Here is a 22683-nt window from a genome sequence, read left to right as displayed (position 1 = left end):
CGCAGGCAGTGACTGACTGTACACCTGTGCTCGAGGTATTTATATAATTACCAGGAATTAATTTACAGAACATGTTAGTAAGGATTATATTTACTTATATCACAAGTTCTTATCTTTGTTTGTGGAGTCATGCGGTCCAGTATTTCCACAGTGAGTAAAATATAACAAAAGCAAGAAAAAAAGTTCTAACATATCAAGGACCAGACTTTCAGGGGTACACATAATTTTTGAGTTTTCTTTTTACCAATGATAAACTAATATTATTTTGCGCATGATTTCACATTTCATATGACCAATCCTGGCGAACCATGGGACAAGGTACCTCACCACAATAGGATCTGTATGGAAATTCCGAGTAAAATTTTGTATTTCTGATTGCTCTTGATTGTTTTTCTGAGTACCTTCAGTGCCAGTTGACTTGGGTATACTGTTTAGTATCTGATAGAGGGGGCTCACTGCTTCCTCACAGTGCCTACAGTGAAATATGGTGGTGGCAGTGTCGTTATGTGGAGCTGAGTGCTGCTGGTATCAAGAGTTACATGTTATTGATGATCTCATGAAAACGCAACTATACTGCTTTATTTTTAAAGAGAAAATGCCGCAATCATTCCATGGTCCTGGTAAACGTGCACTTTCCAATATGACAAAGATCCAGGATACACATCTGCTGCATTTCTGAAGAAGGACATTTTATATATATATACAGTATATATCTCTCTATATATATATATATATATATAGTGCCTTGCGAAAGTGTTCGGCTCCCTTAAATTTTTCAACCTTTTCTCACATTTCAGGCTTCAAACATAAAGATAAAGATAAAAAATGTAATGTTCTGGTGAAGGATCAACAACAAGTGGGACACAATTGTGAAGTTGAACGAAATATATTGCTTATTTTAAACTTTTTAAAAAAAAAATAACTGAAAAGTGGGGTGTGAAATATTATTCATCCCCTTTAAGGATTGTCTTCCTAATTGCAAGTAATTTTTACCTGTTGTCTTTTCCATTTGCACAACAGCAAGAGACATTTATTCACAATCAGTATTGCTTTATAACTGGACAGGTGGATTTCAAAGAAGTGATTGACGTGGACTTACATCGTGTTATTTACATGTTCCCTTTATTTTTTGAGCAGTGTATATTGCTGCTATTTATCTATTTAACATATACTTTTAAAAGTTGAAACCTAAATGCCCGGTGAAGACCATGTTTTTATAGTTTGCACAAAGGTGAAGCATGGAAACACAACCATAACGTGGCTAAGTGTGGAGTGCAGACTATTAATCCAGATTGGTTTATACAAAGCAGAAGGAACAGAAATAGAATTTAGTAAAGAATTTAGGGCGGCTTTGCACGTTGCGACATTGCACGTGCGATGTCGATGGGGTCAAATCGAAAGTGACGCACATACGGCGTCGCAGTCGATATCGCAACGTGTAAATCCTTTTTGATACGATGAACGAGCGCAAAAGCGTCGTTATCGTATCATCGCTGCAGCCTCCGACATTTCCATAATGCCGGTGCAGCGACAGGTGCGATGTTGTTCCTCGCTCCTGCGGCAGCGCACATCGCTTTGTGTGAAGCCGCAGGAGCGAGGAATATCACCTTACCTGCCTCCCGGCTGCAATGAGAAGGACGGAGGTGGGCGGGATGTTTACATCCTGCTCATCTCCGCCCCTCCACTTCAATTGGCCGCCTGCCGTGTGACGTCGCTGTGACGCCGCACTACCCACCCCCTGAGGAAGGAGGCGGGTCGCCGGCCAGAGGGACATCGCACGGCAGGTATGTGCGTGTGAAACTGCCGTAGCGATAATGATCGCTACAGCAGCTTTCACTAGATATTGCACGTGCGACAGGGGCGGGACTATCGCTGCAGCATCGGTAACACATTGTTACCGATGTCGCAGCGTGCAAAGCCCGCCTTAGAGTTAAATTGAATTTTGCTTAATTTTTTTTTTCTAAAAATTTCAATTTACCGAAATATTGATTTTTTTTATAATTTGTTTTCCAGCGGATCAAGTAGAATGGTAGGCGCTGTTCCATCAAAAATGTTTTGACCATCTAAATGTAGAAAATTAAGAAAACATTTTCTCGTCTCACCGCTCCCTTCTCTGGCCTCCATGTCTCCCCTTCACTAATCTTGTCCTCACTGCATGTTCTGACTGTCATTACAAGAGCTAAAATCTCTGGTCCAGGGATTACAGCCATGCCGAGGTAGCAGGAGGATTAGGTGCACACACAAGATCACAGCCCACACCGCGACTTCACGACACCATGACCATTCATGAGCTTGTGCAGAGCAGTCCTCGGTCCTCATAAGAATCTGAAGTCCCTGACCCGTGTGAGAAGCCCGGGCTTGTTAATGCAAGGGACAGCAATATAAACACTGTGGGAAGACTGGACAGGTGACTGTAAGGAGTGGAGGGTAAGTGATGAGATGAGTATGGGAATTATTTTAATTTTTTTTTTTTATACTATGTTTATTATGTCCTGGGGTTTGGAGGCTTCCCGACCAAAATAAGGAACATTCAATTCTCAGACAATAACTTCTCTGCAAATAGAATTTTCTGAAAAATCCGTGCAAACAAGAAAATTCAAATTTTAAACAATATTTATTATAATGATGGCTGAATCATACACTTTTTACTTATTGTGTCTCCCTATTTCCTCATAAGATTGTGATAGATAAAGAAAAGAGGGCGCTCCTGTGTGGTATCTTTAAAGCACAAATGATAATGGTGTGAAATTCACACTCACCTGGTAATGTTGTACGGCAGGTACAACACTGACAAGGATGCTGAAGGGGAAATGTCGGGTTCACCGCTCCTCATCAACGGGGATCCTGTCCTCTCGGACCCACAGGAGTCCTGACTTAGGCGGCCACTCACGCGATCGATATTCCCACGTGTGAATCACAGCCGCCGGACCGGCGTCAGGCAGCAGCTCCTCGGGTCGGAAAGTCCCGTGATCATGATAACGGTGATTTACCAGCCCCTTGAATTATCATTAATTGAATCGAATGGATCCTGGAATAGCTGCAAGGGCAAAGGGCAATTACATACACTATTCATATTGAAAAACAATTGCATGCATAGGTTCAAGATAAAAATATATATAGGTTCATAGTAAAAAAAAAAAAAAAATATATATATATATATATATATATATATATATATATATAAAAATATACTGATGAAATACACCAATGTTGTTGATATAATCAGAATGCTACATAACATTTAAAAAGGATAAATATTAACATCATGAAAAATGGTTAAAAAATAAAACACTCATTAGAAAATAGAATTATAATAAATTGTGATTAATATATGAGTCCCACGCTCTTCCTTTCGGGGTTTAAAAATTATTAATATACTAATAAGGTAATTCATGCACGAGGGGACTCCCCCCCTCCCTTAAATGAGAGTATTTTTCAAAAAAAAATTGTTTCTTAAAAAAAAAATAAAAAAAAAAATGTTTTTCCCCAAGGGGATTGAGATTACATAACTAACTGTGACGCACTTGAGAAGAAAATTAAATTTTTTTTTTATAAATGTATATATCGAATGGGTTACTAAATGAAGATGTCCGTGGAAGTATGACTATATGATTAGCTGTGACAGACTGATTGATACGAAAAAGCAAGTAGAGACTCAGATCAAACCAATTAGTTTAAGAAAAAAGGATAATAATAAAATACACCAACAAGACCAAAGGATTAAAGGAATTTTTTTTCTAAAGGAAATTTTTAAAGGATTTTTTTCATAACTATACTCCTTATGTCCCTCCTGTCCAATGATTATTGTCCGGAGGGATCACTGTACATCCATAGGGGAATCTACTACTTTTGAAATCAATTATCAATTTATTGATTTATAAATGAATTATAATTTTTAATATTATTGTTTGTTCTATTTGATTCTCTCTGTCATGATATTTAGGCCTTCTGGGTTTAATGTGGCTAATTTAAATATTCAAAAAGATTCCCGTTCTATCAGCTTCCAGTGTCTGTCTGTGTCATCAGCCATAATTTGTTCAAGGATCACTGTTTTAAAAGTGTCCCTACTTTTATCATGTTCACATAAAAAATGTTTTGAAAGACTATGGGTAACCGTACCATGACGGATATTATATCTATGACCATTTAATCTATTATGTAGCATTTGTGTTGTGCGACCTACATACTGTAGGCCGCAAGGGCATTCCAATAAATAAATAACATAGGAGCTAGTACAGGTGAGATATTGTTTTATTGGAAATTCCTCCCCTGTAATGTTAGATTTAAATGATTGTGTGCCCTGATTTAATGTTTTACAGAACAAACACCTGGATTGGCCACAACAATAGTTACCTATTGGTTTCATGGTATCTGATCCATTTTGGGACATACGGGAATTATCTTGTGATATTTTGCTGGGAGCAATCATATTTTTTAAATTCCTACTTCTTCTAAAAATAACCTGGGGTTTTTCAGGTAGGATTCCTGAGAGAATTCTATCGCTTCTTAGGATGTGCCAGTGTCTACCCACTAATTCCTTTACCTTTTTGTAGGAGTCACTGTAGGTGGTCACTAAGCAACTATCATAGCCATTGCTTGTCTTTTCCTCCTCCGAAACCATCTTTTTTTCCTCAATTTTCCTCAAACATTTATCCTGATCCTGTTGATTTTAGACTTTTTTGAAAGGCATCTGCTAATATTTTTCTAGGGTAGCCTTTGCTCATAAATCTACTCTGCAATGTTTCGGATTCAGCTCTGAAGGATGTTGTATTGGTGCAATTCTTCCTGATGCGCCAATATTGGCCATATGGACTATTTCTTGTCCAGGTAGGGAGATGACTACTGGAGAATTCTAAGTAACTATTTACATCCACCTTTTTAAAAACAACAACCAACAACATTGGTGTATTTTATCAGTATTTTTTATATATATATATTTTTTACTATGAACCTATATATATTTTTATCTTAAACCTATGTATGCAATTGTTTTTCAATATGAATAGTGTATGTAATTGCCCTTTGTAATTCAGGGCTTTTTTTAACCCTGTGTGGGGGAATCTTCTCAATTGACTGATTGTCTTAACAAATCCACCCTGATGGGTATTTAATTTGATTGGGGAGTGGAGGGGGGGGAACTTGTAATTTCATGTACTGTATATAAGGTTGATCACCCTGTATAATCATTGCTACCTAAGGAAGGGGGAAGATGCATCCCCAAAACGCATTGTGGCATATCTATTATCAATAAACTCATCTCTAACATCCTCTTTAATAATACTACCATCCCTTAGCAGCGCGGACGACACCGTGATTTTTACCTTTTCTCCGGATCCTATAAGATTGTGAGCAAGACTCTGACTTCTCCGTTAACTCATGAATTATGTGTTTACTCTGTAGCCTCTTTATGTCCCCTATTAAAGGTAAAGTGCAGCTAAATATATTGGCGCTAAATAAAGTAAACTGTTCTTATTATTTATTTTTAAAATACTAACTTCTACGGGATCCAATGCTGTTCTGCTCCTCTTCTCAGTCACCGCTTTTCGATCTCTGCCGGTCAAACTATGCTCTGCAAGACCTGGAAGTGGCTTTTTCATTGTAAGTCTAAAGAGCATTGGAACAAGGCTCCATAGACTTACAATGTAAAAGAGACTTCCAGCTCCCACATATTGTGAGTCAGATAATCTGAAGAGCAGTGATGTCACCGAGAAGAGGAGCAGAATGATAATATATACTAGTGAAGGCAATGGTGGAATATTAACACTCACATACTACACTACATACACATGTACTCAAATTTATGAAGAAAAAAATAATAAAACTTCATGGTAGAGCTTCAATGGGAGGATTTAATTTTTTTGTATAACACTTGACATAGAGACTCATCTTGTGTCATCTCAGACCTATGTCTCTCTGTGAGCTGCAATGAACATCATGGCCTTATAGTCATTGTGGTCATTCACAGATGTTCTCATCTTAACCTCACAGTGGTCAATGATAAAACCTTCTCCAGCCAGAGCTTTCCTGGCAAAATCCTCATCATAACTAAAAGCACGAAACTTGTGTTTCCCAATCGTGTAATATGTCATTTCCACAGTCCCAATTAATATAATGTGGCCTCCAGGCTTCAGCAAAGATGAGAACTTCCTGACATATCTCATGTAATCATCTTGGTCTTTGCTGATAGTATCAAGGAGCCCAAAAGAGAGGACACAATCTGCTGGTGGTAAGACGATCGGATGCATAATATCTTCTTTATCGAGGTCACATTTCAGAACATGTTGAAGAGCTGATCTCACTTTTCCTTCTTTGTCCTGTAACAGATCTCTAAAATAAATGGGAAAAAGGATGAAGTGATTGCCCCTCAGTCAATACTGAATCGCATGACATTATAGCTTAGTCAGTGGTTAGCGCTGGATCATCGGCTTTCAGTATTGGGGGAAAAATTGAAGCCAACTAATTATATTTTCATGCAATATTTGTATTCAAAATGTGTAATTATCTTACAATACAGTAAGCCATAACATTTTATTTACATAACTGAGGCTGTATATAACTTGGTATTGTTCTCTGATAAAATATTACATGCTGGCAAAACTTATTCACTAAAAATAAGTGCAGCATATAGACTTGTCCTATACAGAACCGCTGCAATACAAAAAAACAAAACAAATTTTATAATAACTGGTGCTTGTTTTACTCTATGGCTTATCAGAGTAATATATTGGATAATATATATGGATTGGATAATCTCATTTTATACATCCAATTGTCATATGACCTGACCCTTACTATACCTTTCCAACAATACTGTCACATCTATAGGAACAGTCTCAGAATCTGAGTTCTCAATTACCACCGGAGACCATGCACAATTTAATGTTGCCTTCTTTTTCCTTTGGGCAATTAAGGGTTAATCCCTTCCCTGCTTTAGCAGCAGACTTGCTTAGCTGCTTTTAGTTGAGCAATTATTGGCTGTATTTAATCCCTCTGCTTCCAGGACATAGTTACATAGTTACATAGTTACTTAGGTTGAAAAAAGACCTAGGTCCATCTAGTTCAACCTTCCTCCACCAGTTCTACATTTAGTCACTAAGTCATTTATAACCAACAATGTTGTGTGTAGTGAGGAAATCATCCAGCCCTTTTTTGAAAGCTGTTATAGTATCTGCCATTACTACCTCTTGTGGTAGGGTATTCCACAGTCTGACTGCTCTAACTGTAAAGAACCCTTTCCTATTTAGGTGTCGGAATCGCTTTTCTTCCACTCGCAGTGAGTGCCCCCTGGTCCTTAGTATTGTTTTTGGAAGAAATAAGTCATGTGCCAGTCCTTTATATTGACCACACATGTATTTATACATATAAATGAGATCTCCTCTGAGACGTCTTTATTCTAAGCTAAACATATCTAACTTTTTCAACCTGCCATCATACGGGCGGCCTCCATTCCTTGTAATAGTCTAGTTGCCTGCCTTTGAACTGACTCTAACTTCTGAATGTCCTTTTTAAAATGTGGAGCCCAAAACTGGATCCCGTATTCCAGATGTGGCCTTACAAGTGATTTATAGAGGGGTAACAATACGTTGGGATCACGGGATCTAATCTCTCTTTTTATACACCCTAAAATCTTGTTTGCTTTAGCAGCTGCTGCCTGACATTGAGTGCTGCTGCTCAGCTTATTTGTAATGAGAATACCCAAGTCCTTCTCCTGTTCTGTAGTCCCGAGTTTACTTCCATTTAATGTATACGCAGCTATAGGATTACTCCGTCCTAGGTGCATTACTTTACATTTATCAACATTAAATCTCATTTGCCAAGTATCTGCCCATTCTGACATCTTATCCAGATCTTTTTGTAATATTGTACTATCCAGGTCAGTTTTTAATATCCTACATAGTTTGGTGTCATCGGCAAAGACTGACACTGTACTATCAATCCCATCCACAAGGTCATTAATAAAGAGAGTAAAAAGAATCGGTCCAAGCACAGATCCCTGCGGCACCCCACTGCTGACTATAGCCCATTTAGAGAATGTAGCATTTATGACTACTCTTTGTTTCCTATCTTTTAGCCAATTCCTTACCCAGTTGCATATTGTGTCCCCTAGTCCTTGCTTCTGGAGCTTTAGTATAAGGCTATTATGTGGTACAGTATCAAATGCCTTTGCAAAGTCCAAATAAATCACATCAGCTGCATTACCAATATCCAGGTTTGAACTTGCCCCCTCATAGAACCCCAACAGGTTGGTTAGACACGACTTATCTTTCATGAATCCATGCTGTTTGTCAGTTATCATATTATTTTCTGCAATATATTTTTGCATGTCATCCCTTAAAATGCCCTCAAAAACTTTGCATACTACTGATGTCAGGCTTACTGGACGGTAGTTGCCTGGATCTACCCTCTTACCTTTCTTAAATATCGGTACCACATCAGCAATCCTCCAATCCTGAGGCACCAACCCCGTTACAAGTGAGTCTAAAAAGATGAGATACAGCGGTCTGTCGATTACGGAGCTCAATTCCCTCAATATTCGTGGATGAATGCCATCTGGCCCTGGGGATTTGTCAATGTTTAATTTACTCAGACGTAGGCGTACTTCATCTTGTGTTAAATTAATTATATCGGGTGGTGGACTTTGATTTTTCACTTGTTGAATGATCCCTGGTACAGTCAGTTCCTTGGTGAATACAGATGAGAAATGCCTATTTAATATCTCAGTCTTTTGTTTGTCCTCTATAACTAACTTGTTATTATATTTTAAGGGTCCGATACTATCCTTTGTTTTCCTTTTGGCATTAATGTATTTATAAAAGATTTTGGGATTTATTTTAATGTCATTGGCGATTTTTGTTTCAGTAGCTAGTAGAGTTGAGCGCGGTTCGTGGTTCGTGGTTCTCCAGTTCGCGGCTCGAGTGATTTTTGGGCTGTTCGAGATCGAACTAGAACTCGAGCTTTTTGCTAAAAGCTCGATAGTTCTAGATACGTTCGAGAACGGTTCTAGCAGCAAAAAGCAGGGCTTTTTACAGCTACAGTGAGCAGGAGCCATCGCTGGCAGCCTGCCACAAGCTGGTAACCAAGATAAACATCGGGTATCCAAGCAAAGCGCTTTGGTTAGTAACCCGATGTTTATCTTAGTTACGTGCAGGAAGCCCACACTTTCCCGCTCAGCTCGCTCCACCCCCTCCTGCCCGCGGCATGTACACATACATACACATACACAAACACACACACACACACACATCCACCCCCCCCCCCCCCCCGCCCGCCCGCCCGCCCGCCCGCTCGCCCGCTCGCCCGCTCGCCCGCTCGCTCGCTCGGCTTACCTGCGGTGATGAAGTCCCGCCATCCCGACCTCAGCGCTGTCACTGTCCTCCATGGCCGCCGCTTGTCACATCACCTATCGCTTCCGACCCGAGACTGACACTGGCGGTGACGTCACGGACCTCTCGCGATACTTGATGTGAAGGCGCCGGTCATTGACCTCAGTGACAGGGGCTGTCAGTGTGCTGGAGATCAGCGCAGGTAATGTACCTCGCTGACAGCAGCACTTGTCACCCCCCTGCAGTGACCTGGGCTGACCCATTGATGTTAGCTCAGGTCACTGCACTGCTCTCCCAGCCAATGGGGAACATCCTGCTCTTCATTGACTGGGACAGTGTGCATCGTCATGGCAACCCCTTGGATTACACCAGACCTGGATTTGTTTTTCAATCTACTAAATTGGTTAAAGAGGGAATGTTTTGGGGAGTGTTTTTTCAAATAAAAATGTGTTTGTCGTGTATTTTTTTTTTATTACTGACTGGGTTGGTGATGTCGGGTATCTGATAGACGCCTGACCTCACCAACCCCAGGGCTTGATGCCAGGTGACATTACACATCTGGTATTAACCCCAAATATTACCCCGTTTGCCACCGCACCAGGGCGCGGGATGAGCTGGGGCGAAGCACCAGGATTGGCGCATCTAATAGATGCGCCACTTCAGGGGCGGCTGCGGCCTGCTATTTTTAGGCTGGGGAGATTCCAATAACCATGGACCTCCCTAGTCTGAGAATATCAGGCCCCAGCTGTCTGCTTTACCTTGGCTGGTGATCCAATTTTGGGGGACCCCTACGTGTTTTTTTTTTTTAATTATTTATTTAATTTAAAATAACAGCGTGGGGTGCCCTCAGTTTTGGATTACCAGCCAAGGTGAGGTTGCCAGCTGTGGTCTGCAGGCTGCAGCCGTCTGCTTTACCCTAGCTGGCTACAAAACTAGGGGGAACCCTATGTCATTTTTTTTTTCATTTTTTTGGCTAAATACAAAGCTAAGCACCCCTTAGTGCCACATGAAAGGTACCAAAGGGTGTTCCACTTTTTCTCCATTTTTTTCTCCACTTTCTCTCCACTTTTTCTCCACTTTTTCTCCATTTTTTTCTCCACTTATTCTCCACTTTTTCTCCTCTTATTCTCCACTTTTTCTCCACTTTTTCTCCACTTTTTCTCCTCTTATTCTCCACTTTTTCTCCACTTTTTCTCCACTTTTTCTCCATTTTTTTCTCCACTTTCTCCACTTTTTCTCCACTTTTTTCTCCACTTTTTCTCCTCTTATGCTCCACTTTTTCTCCTCTTAATCTCCACTTTTTCTCCACTTTTTCTCCACTTTTTCTCCACTTTTTTCTCCACTTTTTCTCCTCTTATGCTCCACTTTTTCTCCACTTTTTCTCCACTTTTTCTCCACTTTTTCTCCACTTTTTCTCCACTTTTTCTCCTCTTAATCTCCACTTTTTCTCCTCTTATGCTCCACTTTTTCTCCACTTTTTCTCCACGTTTTCTCCACTTTTTTCTCCACTTTTTCTCCTCTTATGCTCCACTTTTTCTCCACTTTTTCTCCACTTTTTCTCCACTTTTTCTCCACGTTTTCTCCACTTTTTCTCCACTTTTTCTCCACTTTTTCTCCACTTTTTCTCCTCTTAATCTCCACTTTTTCTCCTCTTATGCTCCACTTTTTCTCCACTTTTTCTCCACTTTTTCTCCACGTTTTCTCCACTTTTTTCTCCACTTTTTCTCCTCTTATGCTCCACTTTTTCTCCACTTTTTCTCCACTTTTTCTCCACTTTTTCTCCACGTTTTCTCCACGTTTTCTCCACTTTTTTCTCCACTTTTTCTCCTCTTATGCTCCACTTTTTCTCCACTTTTTCTCCTCTTAATCTCCACTTTTTCTCCACTTTTTCTCCACTTTTTCTCCACTTTTTCTCCACTTTTTTCTCCACTTTTTCTCCACTTTTTCTCCTCTTATGCTCCACTTTTTCTTCACTTTTTCTCCACTTTTTCTCCACTTTTTCTCCTCTTATGCTCCACTTTTTCTCCACTTTTTCTCCACTTTTTCTCCTCTTAATCTCCACTTTTTCTCCACTTTTTCTCCACTTTTTCTCCACTTTTTTCTCCACTTTTTCTCCACTTTTTCTCCTCTTATGCTCCACTTTTTCTCCACTTTTTCTCCACTTTTTCTCCTCTTATGCTCCACTTTTTCTCCACTTTTTCTCCACTTTTTCTCCTCTTATGCTCCACTTTTTCTCCACTTTTTCTCCACTTTTTCTCCATTTTTTTCTCCACTTATTCTCCACTTTTTCTCCTCTTATTCTCCACTTTTTCTCCACTTTTTCTCCACTTTTTCTCCTCTTATTCTCCACTTTTTCTCCACTTTTTCTCCACTTTTTCTCCATTTTTTTCTCCACTTTCTCCACTTTTTCTCCACTTTTTTCTCCACTTTTTCTCCTCTTATGCTCCACTTTTTCTCCACTTTTTCTCCACTTTTTCTCCTCTTAATCTCCACTTTTTCTCCACTTTTTCTCCACTTTTTCTCCACTTTTTCTCCACTTTTTCTCCACTTTTTTCTCCACTTTTTCTCCACTTTTTCTCCTCTTATGCTCCACTTTTTCTCCACTTTTTTCTCCACTTTTTCTCCACTTTTTCTCCTCTTATGCTCCACTTTTTCTCCACTTTTTCTCCACTTTTTTCTCCACTTTTTCTCCTCTTATGCTCCACTTTTTCTCCACTTTTTCTCCACTTTTTCTGCACTTTTTCTCCTCTTATGCTCCACTTTTTCTCCACTTTTTCTCCACTTTTTCTCCATTTTTTTCTCCACTTATTCTCCACTTTTTCTCCTCTTATTCTCCACTTTTTCTCCACTTTTTCTCCACTTTTTCTCCTCTTATTCTCCTCTTATTCTCCACTTTTTCTCCACTTTTTCTCCATTTTTTTCTCCACTTTCTCCACTTTTTCTCCACTTTTTTCTCCACTTTTTCTCCTCTTATGCTCCACTTTTTCTCCTCTTAATCTCCACTTTTTCTCCACTTTTTCTCCACTTTTTCTCCACTTTTTCTCCTCTTATGCTCCACTTTTTCTCCACTTTTTCTCCACTTTTTCTCCACTTTTTCTCCTCTTAATCTCCACTTTTTCTCCTCTTATGCTCCACTTTTTCTCCACTTTTTCTCCACTTTTTCTCCACTTTTTCTCCACTTTTTCTCCTCTTATGCTCCACTTTTTCTCCACTTTTTCTCCTCTTAATCTCCACTTTTTCTCCTCTTATGCTCCACTTTTTCTCCACTTTTTCTCCACTTTTTCTCCTCTTATGCTCCACTTTTTCTCCACTTTTTCTCCACTTTTTCTCCTCTTATGCTCCACTTTTTCTCCACTTTTTCTCCACTTTTTTCTCCACTTTTTCTCCTCTTATGCTCCACTTTTTCTCCACTTTTTCTCCACTTTTTCTCCACTTATGCTCCACTTTTTCTCCACTTTTTCTCCACTTTTTTCTCCACTTTTTCTCCTCTTAATCTCCACTTTTTCTCCACTTTTTCTCCACTTTTTCTCCACTTTTTCTCCACTTTTTCTCCACTTTTTTCTCCACTTTTTTCTCCACTTTTTCTCCACTTTTTCTCCTCTTATGTTCCACTTATTCTCCACTTTTTCTCCACTTTTTCTCTACTTTTTCTATGGTCGGTCTACCCATTAGCTCTGCCATGCATAGTGTAGCTCTACACCTACTGCACATGTTACTTTATGATTGACATCTCTTTCGTACCAGAGCTGTCTAAGTCTACTCTGACCCCATATTTGTCATTACTATATTGTCCTTGTACTGTATTATGACATTTGTATCATGTGTTTCATTTCTTGCTGTGTTGCAATTTTTTTGCTGCATCCCAATTGTACCTCTACATTGTTCGAGTTTATGTTATTGTTCTCTCACTCTTATGTGATACTGATTATTGTCATTTTTCATGATTACATGCAGATAAGTCCAATCTGACGAAGGCTCAGGCCGAAACGTCATTTGTAACTTGTTTTGGACAAAAACATATATGCTTATGAAAAAAAAATTTTCTTAATACGGACCAATAAAGAGTGATTTTGCATTACTATCCGTTGTGACTTACTGACTTAGTCTGGGAGATATAGAGTGCCGAGGTTACTCACTAATTTTATCTATTATTACCTCTGAGCACCTATATACCAGTGAGCAGAGCTTCCTCTACAGTAGTTCTCCTGATTAGGCATGCCCTTACCTCATGAGCAGGGCATTGCAGCTTTGGTAGCAACCATTACGACATGGACTCTGCTGCTGTGGACCCGGGGAGAGTGAGTGCAGATTCATTGCACCCACACTCCTCACATGAAGGGTCCGCACTCCTAGAAAATGGGGGATACGTTCCCTGAGTGTCTCCCCCTCATATTCTAGACGGTCCAGAGTCGTCGTGGGACCCCTTTATTTTTTTTCTTACAATAAATTGGTGAAAGAGGAAATGTTTTGGGGACTGTTTTTTCAAATAAATTTCTTTTGTCGATTTTTTGTTTTTGTTAGTACTGACAGTTTATGATGTTGGGTATCTAATAGACGCCATGACATCACAAACTGCTGGGCTTGATCTCAGGTGACTTTACAGCTAGTATCAACCCGATTTATTACCCCGTTTGCCACTGCACCAGGGCACGGGATGAGCTGGGGTGAAGCGCCAGGATTGGCGCATCTAGTGGATGCGCCACGTCTGGGGTGCCTGCGGCCTGCTATTTTTAGGCTGTGAAGGCCCAATAACTATGGACCTTCCCACCCTGAGAATACCAGACCACAGCTGTCCGCTTTACCTTGGCTGGTGATCCAATTTGGGGGGTCCCCTACTTTTATTGTGTAATTATTAATATTTATAAAATAATTATAAAAAAGAGCCTGAGGGGACCTCCACATTGGATCCCCAACCACGGTAAAGCTGCCAGCTGTGGTTTTCAGGCTACAGCCGTCTGCTTTACCCTAGCTGGCTATCAAAAATGGGGGGACCCAACGTAATTTTTTTTTTTTAACTATTTTTTAAATAGAAAAAATTAATGGGCTTCCCTGTATTTTGATTGCCAACCAAGGTAACGGCAGGCAGATGGGGGTGGCAACCCATAGCTGTCTGCTTTATCTGCGCTGAGAATCAAAAATACCGCGGAGCGCTACGTCATTTTTTTAAAGATTTATTTTTACAGCACTGTGATGTCCAGCAATCAAAATACAGGGAAGCCCATTTTATTTTTAGTTATTTAAATAAATAATTAAAAAAAATATATGTTAGCTCCCACTGCATTTTTTGTATTGCTAGCTAAGGGTAATCCAAGCAGCTACTGGCTGCTAACCCCCACTGCTTGGTGTTACCTTCACTGGCAATGGAAAATCCAGGGAAGCATTTTTTTTTTTTTTGCCAAAAAGCTACAAAAAAAGGACGTGAGCTTCGCCATATTTTTGTATGCTAGCCAGGTATAGCAGGCAGGTGCTGGAAGAGTTGGATACAGCGCCAGAAGATGGCGCTTCTATGAAAATGCCATTTTCTGAGGTGGCTGCAGACTGCAATTCGCAGCAGTGGGGCCCAGAAAGCTCAGGCCAACCGGTGGTGCGGATTCCAATCCCAGCTGCCTAGTTGTACCTGGCTGGACACAAAAATGGGGCAAAGCCTACGTCATTTGTTTTCTAATTATTTCATGAAATTCATGAAATAATAAAAAAAGGGCTTCCCTTTATTTTTGGTTCCCAGCCGGGTACAAATAGGCAACTGGGGGTTGGGGGCAGCCGTACCTGCCTGCTGTACCTGGCTAGCATACAAAAATATGGCGAAGCCACATAATTTTTTCAGGGGGCAAAAAAAATCTGCATACAGTCCTGGATGGAGTATGCTGAGCCTTGTAGTTCTGCAGCTGCTGTCTGTCTGTATGGAGAAGAGCAGACAGCAGCTGCAGAACTACAAGGCTCAGCATACTCCATCCAGGACTGCATGCAGAAGTTTTTTGCCCACCAAAAAAATGACGTGGGCTTCGCCATATTTTTGTATGCTAGCCAGGTACAGCTGGCAGCCACGGGCTGCCTCCAACCCCCAGTTGCCTATTTGTACCCGGCTGGGAACCAAAAATATAGGGAAGCCCGTTTTTTTTAATTATTTCACTTATTTCATGAAATAATTAAAAAACAAATGACGTGGGCTTCGCCCTATTTTTGTGTCCAGCCGGGTACAACTAGGCAGCTGGGGATTGGAATCCGCAGCACAGGTTAGCCCGAGGTTTGTGGGCGCCTCTGCTGCGGATTTCAGTCCGCAGCCGTCCCAGAAAATGGCGCTCTCATAGAAGCGCCATCATCTGGCGCTGTATCCAACTCTTCCAACAGCCCTGGAGCCGGGTGGCTTGTTGGGTAATCATGAGTTAATACTGGCTTTGTTTTACTAGCCAGTATTAAGCCAGAGATTCTTAATGTCAGGCACGTTTGACCCGGCCATTAAGAATCTCCAATAAAGGGTTAAAAAAAGACACCACACAGAGAAAAAATACTTTAATAGAAATAAATACACAGACACATTAGAGACTCCATCTTTATTACCCCTGTCAGCCCTCCACGATCCTGCTCTTCTGTCTTCTTTCTTTCTAGTGTAGTAGTAGTGACGATTGTAGTGAGGGGCATCACTTGGGGCTGGGGAACCTCCATCCTAACTACAATGCTCACTACAATCGGGAAGCAGCGTGCAGCCTTCACTCCGTGAGTGATCACTGCTGGCTGCTAGCGGTAACAGCGGTAACGCTGACAGACGCGTTACCATAGCAACGGTGCTCCCGGAGCCGCGGTTAGCGGTGACGTCACCGCTAACTGCGTTGCTATGGCAACGGTGATCTCCGTTAATAACCGGCTGTGTCAGCCGGTCCCTAACGGAACGGGGAGTCGACCGTGTGCTAGAGCATGTCGCCGGTACACGGCGATACACATATGTGCACCGTGTACCGGAGAGATGCACTCGCAGGTCCTACATGACGTGTCATAGTCATGTGACCAGTCTGTAGCCAATGAGATAATAGCCACGTGACTGGTCACATGGCTATTTTGACGTCACGATAGGTCCTGCTTCTCTGCTGGCAGTGCAGGTCACCGGGAGGATTCAGCGATCATCGGATGGAATAGCGGCAGGTGACAGAGTGCAGAAGGGATCGCGAGGACCGGTAAGTGTTATGGCAATGTTTATTAACTGTTTGTGTACATTTATAATGCATTTTTATGTGTTTGTGATTGCCTCCCATTATAGCCTATTGGTTCTAGTTCGGTTCGTCGAACGTTCGACGAGCCGAACTCGAACGGGACCCCCGTTCGGCGAACCGGCCTCGAGCCGAACCGGGACCGGTTCGCTCATCTCTAGTAGCTAGTTTTGCTTGTTTGATTTCTTTTTTGCATTGCCAATTGATATCTTTATACTCCTGCAATGCTATTTGTGTATTCTCAGCCTTTAAGATTTTAAACGCCCTTTGTTTTTGTTTTATTATACTTTGTACAGTCTTATTTATCCATAGTGGGTTTTTTTTATTCCTGGACATTTTATTACCAGAGGGTATACGTTTTTTACAGGACTCTAGTAGTATATCCTTAAACTTACCCCATTTATGTTCAGTATCCCCAGTTACCATGACTCTGTCCCAATCTACACATTTAAGCTCTTCCCTTAATTTGTTGAAATCAGCTTTCCTAAAATTCCAGGTTTTAGCATTCCCCCTTTGAAATGTTCTATTGAATATTATGTTGAAGCTTACCATATTATGATCGCTGGTGCCCAAGTGCTCACGGACCTGTAGATCTGAAATTGTATCCGGTCTATTTGACAGGACCAGATCTAGCAAATTATCTCCCCTGGTCGGTTCACCTACCATCTGAGAGAGGAAATGGTCTTGAATGGTAGGACACATTGCTGGTTATTCAATTTATTTTGGGAGCTAACCTGGAGCAGAGAGGATGTGAATAATGCTTCTGTGCTATTTACTGCTATTAGTGCAAGTTAAGTGGTTTCGTCTACCCTCTTATTGTCTTTTTGTTATACCCTATCCTTACTCTGTGGTTATTCCCTGGTGCAAGTTATTGGTATTTATAGGTTTTTGTTACCCCTGTTTGTTTCTGTTTTGGTGGGTTGTTCGGCTCCGTTGAGGTCATCCCCTGGGTGGTGGGGACTTAAGGTGGTGGCACACATAGCGACGACGACAACGACGTCGCTGCTAAGTCACCATTTTCTGTGACGTAGCAGCGATGTCCCGTCGCTGTTGCTGTGTGTAACATCCAACAACCACCTGGCCCCTGCTGTGAGGTCGCCGGTTGTTGCTGAATGTCCTGCTTCATTTTTTGGACGTTGCTCTCCCGCTGTGAAGCACACATCGCTGTGTGTGACAGCGAGAGAGCGACGAACTGAAGCGAGCAGGGAGCCGGCGTCTGGCAGCCTGCGGTAAGATGTAACCACAGTAAACATCGGGTAACCAAGAAGCCCTTTCCGTAGAACGTTCGACGAACACATCCGCCATTCAACGAATCAAACCGAACTCGAACACTAGGATGGTGGCTCATCTCTACTCATAAACTAATGCCGGCATCACACGGTACGATATATCGGGTGATATCTCGATGGGGTCATGTCGTAAGTGACGCACATCCGGCATCGTTTGATATATTGTAGCGTGTGACAGCTACGAGCGACGGTGAATGAGCAAAAATACTCACCTTATCGTTGCTCATTGACACGCCGCTCATTTTCAAAAAGTTGTTTCCTCTTCTGTGCGCCAGTTGTTCATCATTCCCGGGGAAGCACACATCACTTCGTGTGACACCCGGGAATGATGAACACAGCTTACCTGCATCTCGCCGGCTATGCGGAAGGAAGGAGGTGGGCGGGATGTTTACATCCCGCTCATCTCCGCCCCTCCGCTTCTATTGGCCGGCCGCTGTGTGACGTCGCTGTGACGCCGAACGTCCCTCCCAATTCAGGAAGTGGATGTTCGCCGCCCACAGCGAGGTCGTCCGGGAGGTAAGTGTCTGTGACAGGGGGTTAACGACTTTGTGCGACACGGGCAACTAATTGCCCGGGATGCACAAATGACGGGGGCGGGTATGATCGCTCGTGCGATCGCACGATAGATCGTACCGTGTGACGCCGGCATTAGGGTCAGCCTGGTAGTCAAAGTTCCATCTACTATCCTGTATCATTACAAATACCCATTATTCTACAAATTCCAAGAATAAGAAATTTGATCTGAATGGATAAATGTAGACTTTACTACTGACATATAAATTATCATTTGGATTAGGCTATGATTGAAACAAAGTGAATACAGAAGATACACAATATTACAATAAGTCATATCTTTTTTACTGTGACAGTGTATTTTTTCTAATTTTTGACCAAATTCTTCACCTGTTTTCCTCTATGTCTACATGAAGCTTAGTGGCATGACCCCAATAAAATGCTCCAGTACGTTCGTCCACCCATCTCTTCAGCTCCATGATGCATCTGTCTCTCATCTTCAGCACTATGATGTGCTTGAAAAAGTCACAGGCCGCAAATAAGTGATGAACTATGGAACCAAGACTGAGGTCAATCAAGACATCTCCTTTGATATGACCTATGAAAAAAAATTCAAAGATTGATATACATAGGTGAAAAAGTCACAAAATTAGTCACCAATATTTAAATACCCTACTTTCAATGTAAAGTAAGGTGGATTAGTACAAACATACTGGTATATAGTGCTGTATCTCGATGAACTAGTACAATGTGCCTATAAGGAAGAACAGCATGTAGAGATGTTGCCAGAGAAAGTGCTCCTATCATTTGCAGTACAGCTTGTGGCTGATAGCTAAGGCTGCTGCCTACCATGCTAGAGGATGTGAGTTAAAAAAAAAAAAACTTCAAGTAAAGCAGAAAATTAATTTATATGTCATGTTTAGAACACAGATACAGGCCTCTTCCTCAAGAAGGAACTGTGAGGAAAGCTGTAGGAGCAATATAAAGCACAATGGCATCTTAATTGGTGATAGAGACTAAGGGGCACTTTGCACACTACGACATCGCAAGCCGATGCTTGCGATGCCGAGCACGATAATCCCCACCCCCATCGCAGCTGCGATATTATGGTGATAGCTGGCGTAGCGAACAATATCGCTACGGCAGATTCACATGCACTCACCTGCCCTGCGACGTCGCTCTGGCCGGCGACCCGCCTCCTTATTGTGGCGTCATAGCGACATCACATGGCAGGCGGCCAATAGAAGCGGAGGGGAGGAGCCCACCTCCTTCCTTCCGCATAGCTGGCGTGAGTCACAGGACACAGGTAGGAGATGTTCCTCGCTCCTGCGGCTTCACACACAGCGATGTGTGCTGCCGCTGGTACGAGAAACAACATCGTAACATCGGTCATTTCCAAATTATGTAAATGACCGACGCTACACCGATCATACGATTACGATGATTTTGCGCTCGTTAATCGTATCAAAAAGGTTTTACACACTACGATATCGCCTGCGATGCGAGATGTGCATCACTTTCAACTTGACCCCACCGACATCGCAGCTGCAATGTCGTAGTGTGCAAAGTGCCCCTAATAAGTTGCAAGAAGGTGCCCACCTGATGAGGTTCTCTGAAAACCAATGACTATTGTAGTTCAAAATGTCAGCTTCTGTAAGCCCACAATGGAAATTCAATGAAGATCAGTAATAGAGAAGGGTTGCTGCTGCTGATATCCAATGCAAGAATCCAAGAGACCAGAAAATTTCAATTTATCTTACTAGCTATACATTTCAAAGTCATTTGAATACATCAGGACAAGAACAAGTGGATGAAGATGTCGTGTCGGATTACTGATGAAGATGTCCTGATGAAGATGTCAGATTACTGATGAAGATGTCCTGATGAAGATGTCAGATTACTGATGAAGATGTCCTGATGAAGATGTCAGATTACTGATGAAGATGTCCTGATGAAGATGTCAGAATACTGATGAAGATGTCCTGATGAAGATGTCAGATTACTGATGAAGATGTCCTGATGAAGATGTCAGAATACTGATGAAGATGTCCTGATGAAGATGTCAGATTACTGATGAAGATGTCCTGATGAAGATGTCAGATTACTGATGAAGATGTCCTGATGAAGATGTCAGAATACTGATGAATATGTCCTGATAAAGATATCGGATTACTTTGAAACATGTAGATAAAAAACTGCATTGAAGTTTCCGAGGTCTCTTGGATTCCCTTTGATTCATCCATTGGTTATCGTCAGTAGGGCAGTTATTCCACTTTTCTCCATTGCTGATCTTCAAGAAGGAACTGAGCAATCATAGCAATGTGTGTCCGCATGAAATATCAGTATAAAAAAAAAATGTGTAAATGTATCCTTACAGCAGATTTCAAATTAATTGTATTATTGACTGATATGTTTGTTTAAACTTTTATCATCCTCAACAAATTTTCCAGAGTTCTAAAAATTACAGAGAGAAAACAATTATATTACTAACCCCAGGGATCCTATACTATTCATCCTATGAAATAAAAACTTATTTACTATATTTCCCTTGTTTAATATTAGTGGGGCACTGTGCATTCCCCCTCTGATTTCCCAAAGAGCTAAATATCAAATTTGTTAAAATTTACATCTAGTTAGAACCGTCTAAAAAAAACAGTTACATACCCTCTGTAAACGTTTTTATAAGGTTTTCAATTGGAAATATCAAGGAATCCTCTTCAGAGACCTTATCAGGGTTATCTGACAAGTAATTTTCCAAATGTTTTCTGGAATCAAAGTCATCCACATGGTAGAGCTTATAGGTGCCGGGATCCATCGTCTAATCTTGTATCACAGGCAGTGACTGCTTCTACACCAGTGCTCCAGGTCTTTATATAATCCCCAGGAATTAATTTACAAAACTTGTTAATAAGGATTAAAGGATTACATTTACTTACCATATCACAAGTTTTTATTGTCATTTGTGGAGTCATGCGGTCCTGTAGTTGCATGTTGAGTAAAATATAACATAATATAAGGACCAGACGTTCAGGAGTACACACAATTTTGTGTTTTACTTTTACCATTGAAAAACTAATATTATTTTGTCCATGATTGTACATTTCCTGTGACTAAGCCTGGCGAAACATGGGACAAGGTACCTCACCACCAGAGGATCTGTATGGAAATTCTGAGTAAAATTTTGTATTTCTGATTGCTCTCGATTGCTTTGCTGACCTCCTTCAGCACTAGTTGATTTGGGTATACTGTGTAGTATCTGTTAGAGGGGGCTCATTGCTTACTTATAGTACCTACAGTGAAATATGGTGGTGACAGTGTCCTTATATGGAGCTGAGTGCTGCTGGTGTCAAGAGTTACATGTCATTGATGATATCATGAAGTCACATATGTACTGTTTTTATCTGAAATAGAAGATGACGCGATCGTTCCATGCCCCTTGTAGACATGCAATGATCCAGAATACACATCCGTTGCATTTTTTAAGAAGAACAGGGTGAGAGTGATTCAGTGGCCAAGTGTCTCCTTATCTGAACCCAACTGAGCACTTATACGGAATTCTCAAGACTAGTTAAAATCATTCTCCAATCAGCATCCAGGCCCCAAAAGAGCTAATTCTTGAATATTGCAAAAGTTAGATGTTGCAATATGTCACCAAGCTGCTCATTCTAGGCCTAGAAAACTTGGTGCTGTCCTTACAATCATGGAGGTAGTATAATATACTAGAAGTAGTACATTTTGATGTCTGGGGTTTTCATTTTTGCATCAACTAGTTTGAGTAAACTGAAGATTTTGTAATGAAAGTTTTAATATTAACCCCTTCATCCTCGGGCAATTTTGCATTTTTTTGTTTGATATGAAGTCAAATTGTCTAGAAATGTATTTAAAATAAAATTGTATTCTTTTAAATCCAATTTCTTTACAATTCACTTCCTACTGGCCACCATTCAGCTGAATTGTAAAAGATATATTTAGTGTAGGGACCTACAAGCATGAGGTTCCCGTGACGAGGGTTGTAGGCTTCCGTTTTATGGCCATAATACCAACTAACACCTCATATTTTTTTGTACAGGAACTGCCAGGCCTCTTTCTGTTAGGCCTTGCATATTAGAGTTACTGTCCCTGTCTGGTACACAGATGAAGTACAGCTTGGCAGCCCGCCTGATCTAATAGTATGGGCGTCACATACCGTGTTTTTCCAAAAATAAGCCCTCCCCCAAAAATAAGCCCTAGTCGCGGTTCAGTAATGATGTGTCCATGCAGCTAAAAAAGATACAGATACTGCAGGACACGTAATTATAGACAGCGGGGCACCCCGCAATCACTCACCCGACACTGAGCGGCAGGACCAGCAGTGAT

General features: G+C 41.1%; 1 protein-coding gene across 1 annotated transcript; it reads right to left on the bottom strand.

Annotated features, from left to right (window-relative positions):
- Positions 1 to 5888: 5888 nt before the first annotated feature.
- Positions 5889 to 21157, bottom strand: LOC142256649 (nicotinamide N-methyltransferase-like). Its single transcript, XM_075328455.1, has 3 exons — positions 20992 to 21157; positions 18718 to 18925; positions 5889 to 6327 (listed from the first exon to the last, which is right to left on the bottom strand). Exons 1-3 carry the CDS (start codon positions 21140 to 21142, stop codon positions 5904 to 5906), a joined length of 783 nt encoding a protein of 260 aa, XP_075184570.1. The 5' UTR covers positions 21143 to 21157; the 3' UTR covers positions 5889 to 5903.
- Positions 21158 to 22683: the final 1526 nt, after the last annotated feature.

The sequence above is a fragment of the Anomaloglossus baeobatrachus genome, chromosome 11 (genome assembly GCF_048569485.1).
Source record: "Anomaloglossus baeobatrachus isolate aAnoBae1 chromosome 11, aAnoBae1.hap1, whole genome shotgun sequence".
Lineage (NCBI taxonomy): Eukaryota > Metazoa > Chordata > Amphibia > Anura > Aromobatidae > Anomaloglossus > Anomaloglossus baeobatrachus.
Note: the sequence above shows the minus strand (reverse complement) of the source record. Positions and strands in the feature narration are given on the sequence as shown.

Coding starts and splice junctions, on each gene's coding strand:
- LOC142256649 (XM_075328455.1), bottom strand. CDS start 21,142: ATGGATCCCGGCACCTATAAGCTCTACCATGTGGATGACTTTGATTCC. Junction 18,926..20,991: donor TATAAAAACGTTTACAGAGG/GTATGTAACTGT, acceptor TTTTTTTCATAG/GTCATATCAAAGGAGATGTC. Junction 6,328..18,717: donor GTAGACATAGAGGAAAACAG/GTGAAGAATTTG, acceptor CATTTATTTTAG/AGATCTGTTACAGGACAAAG.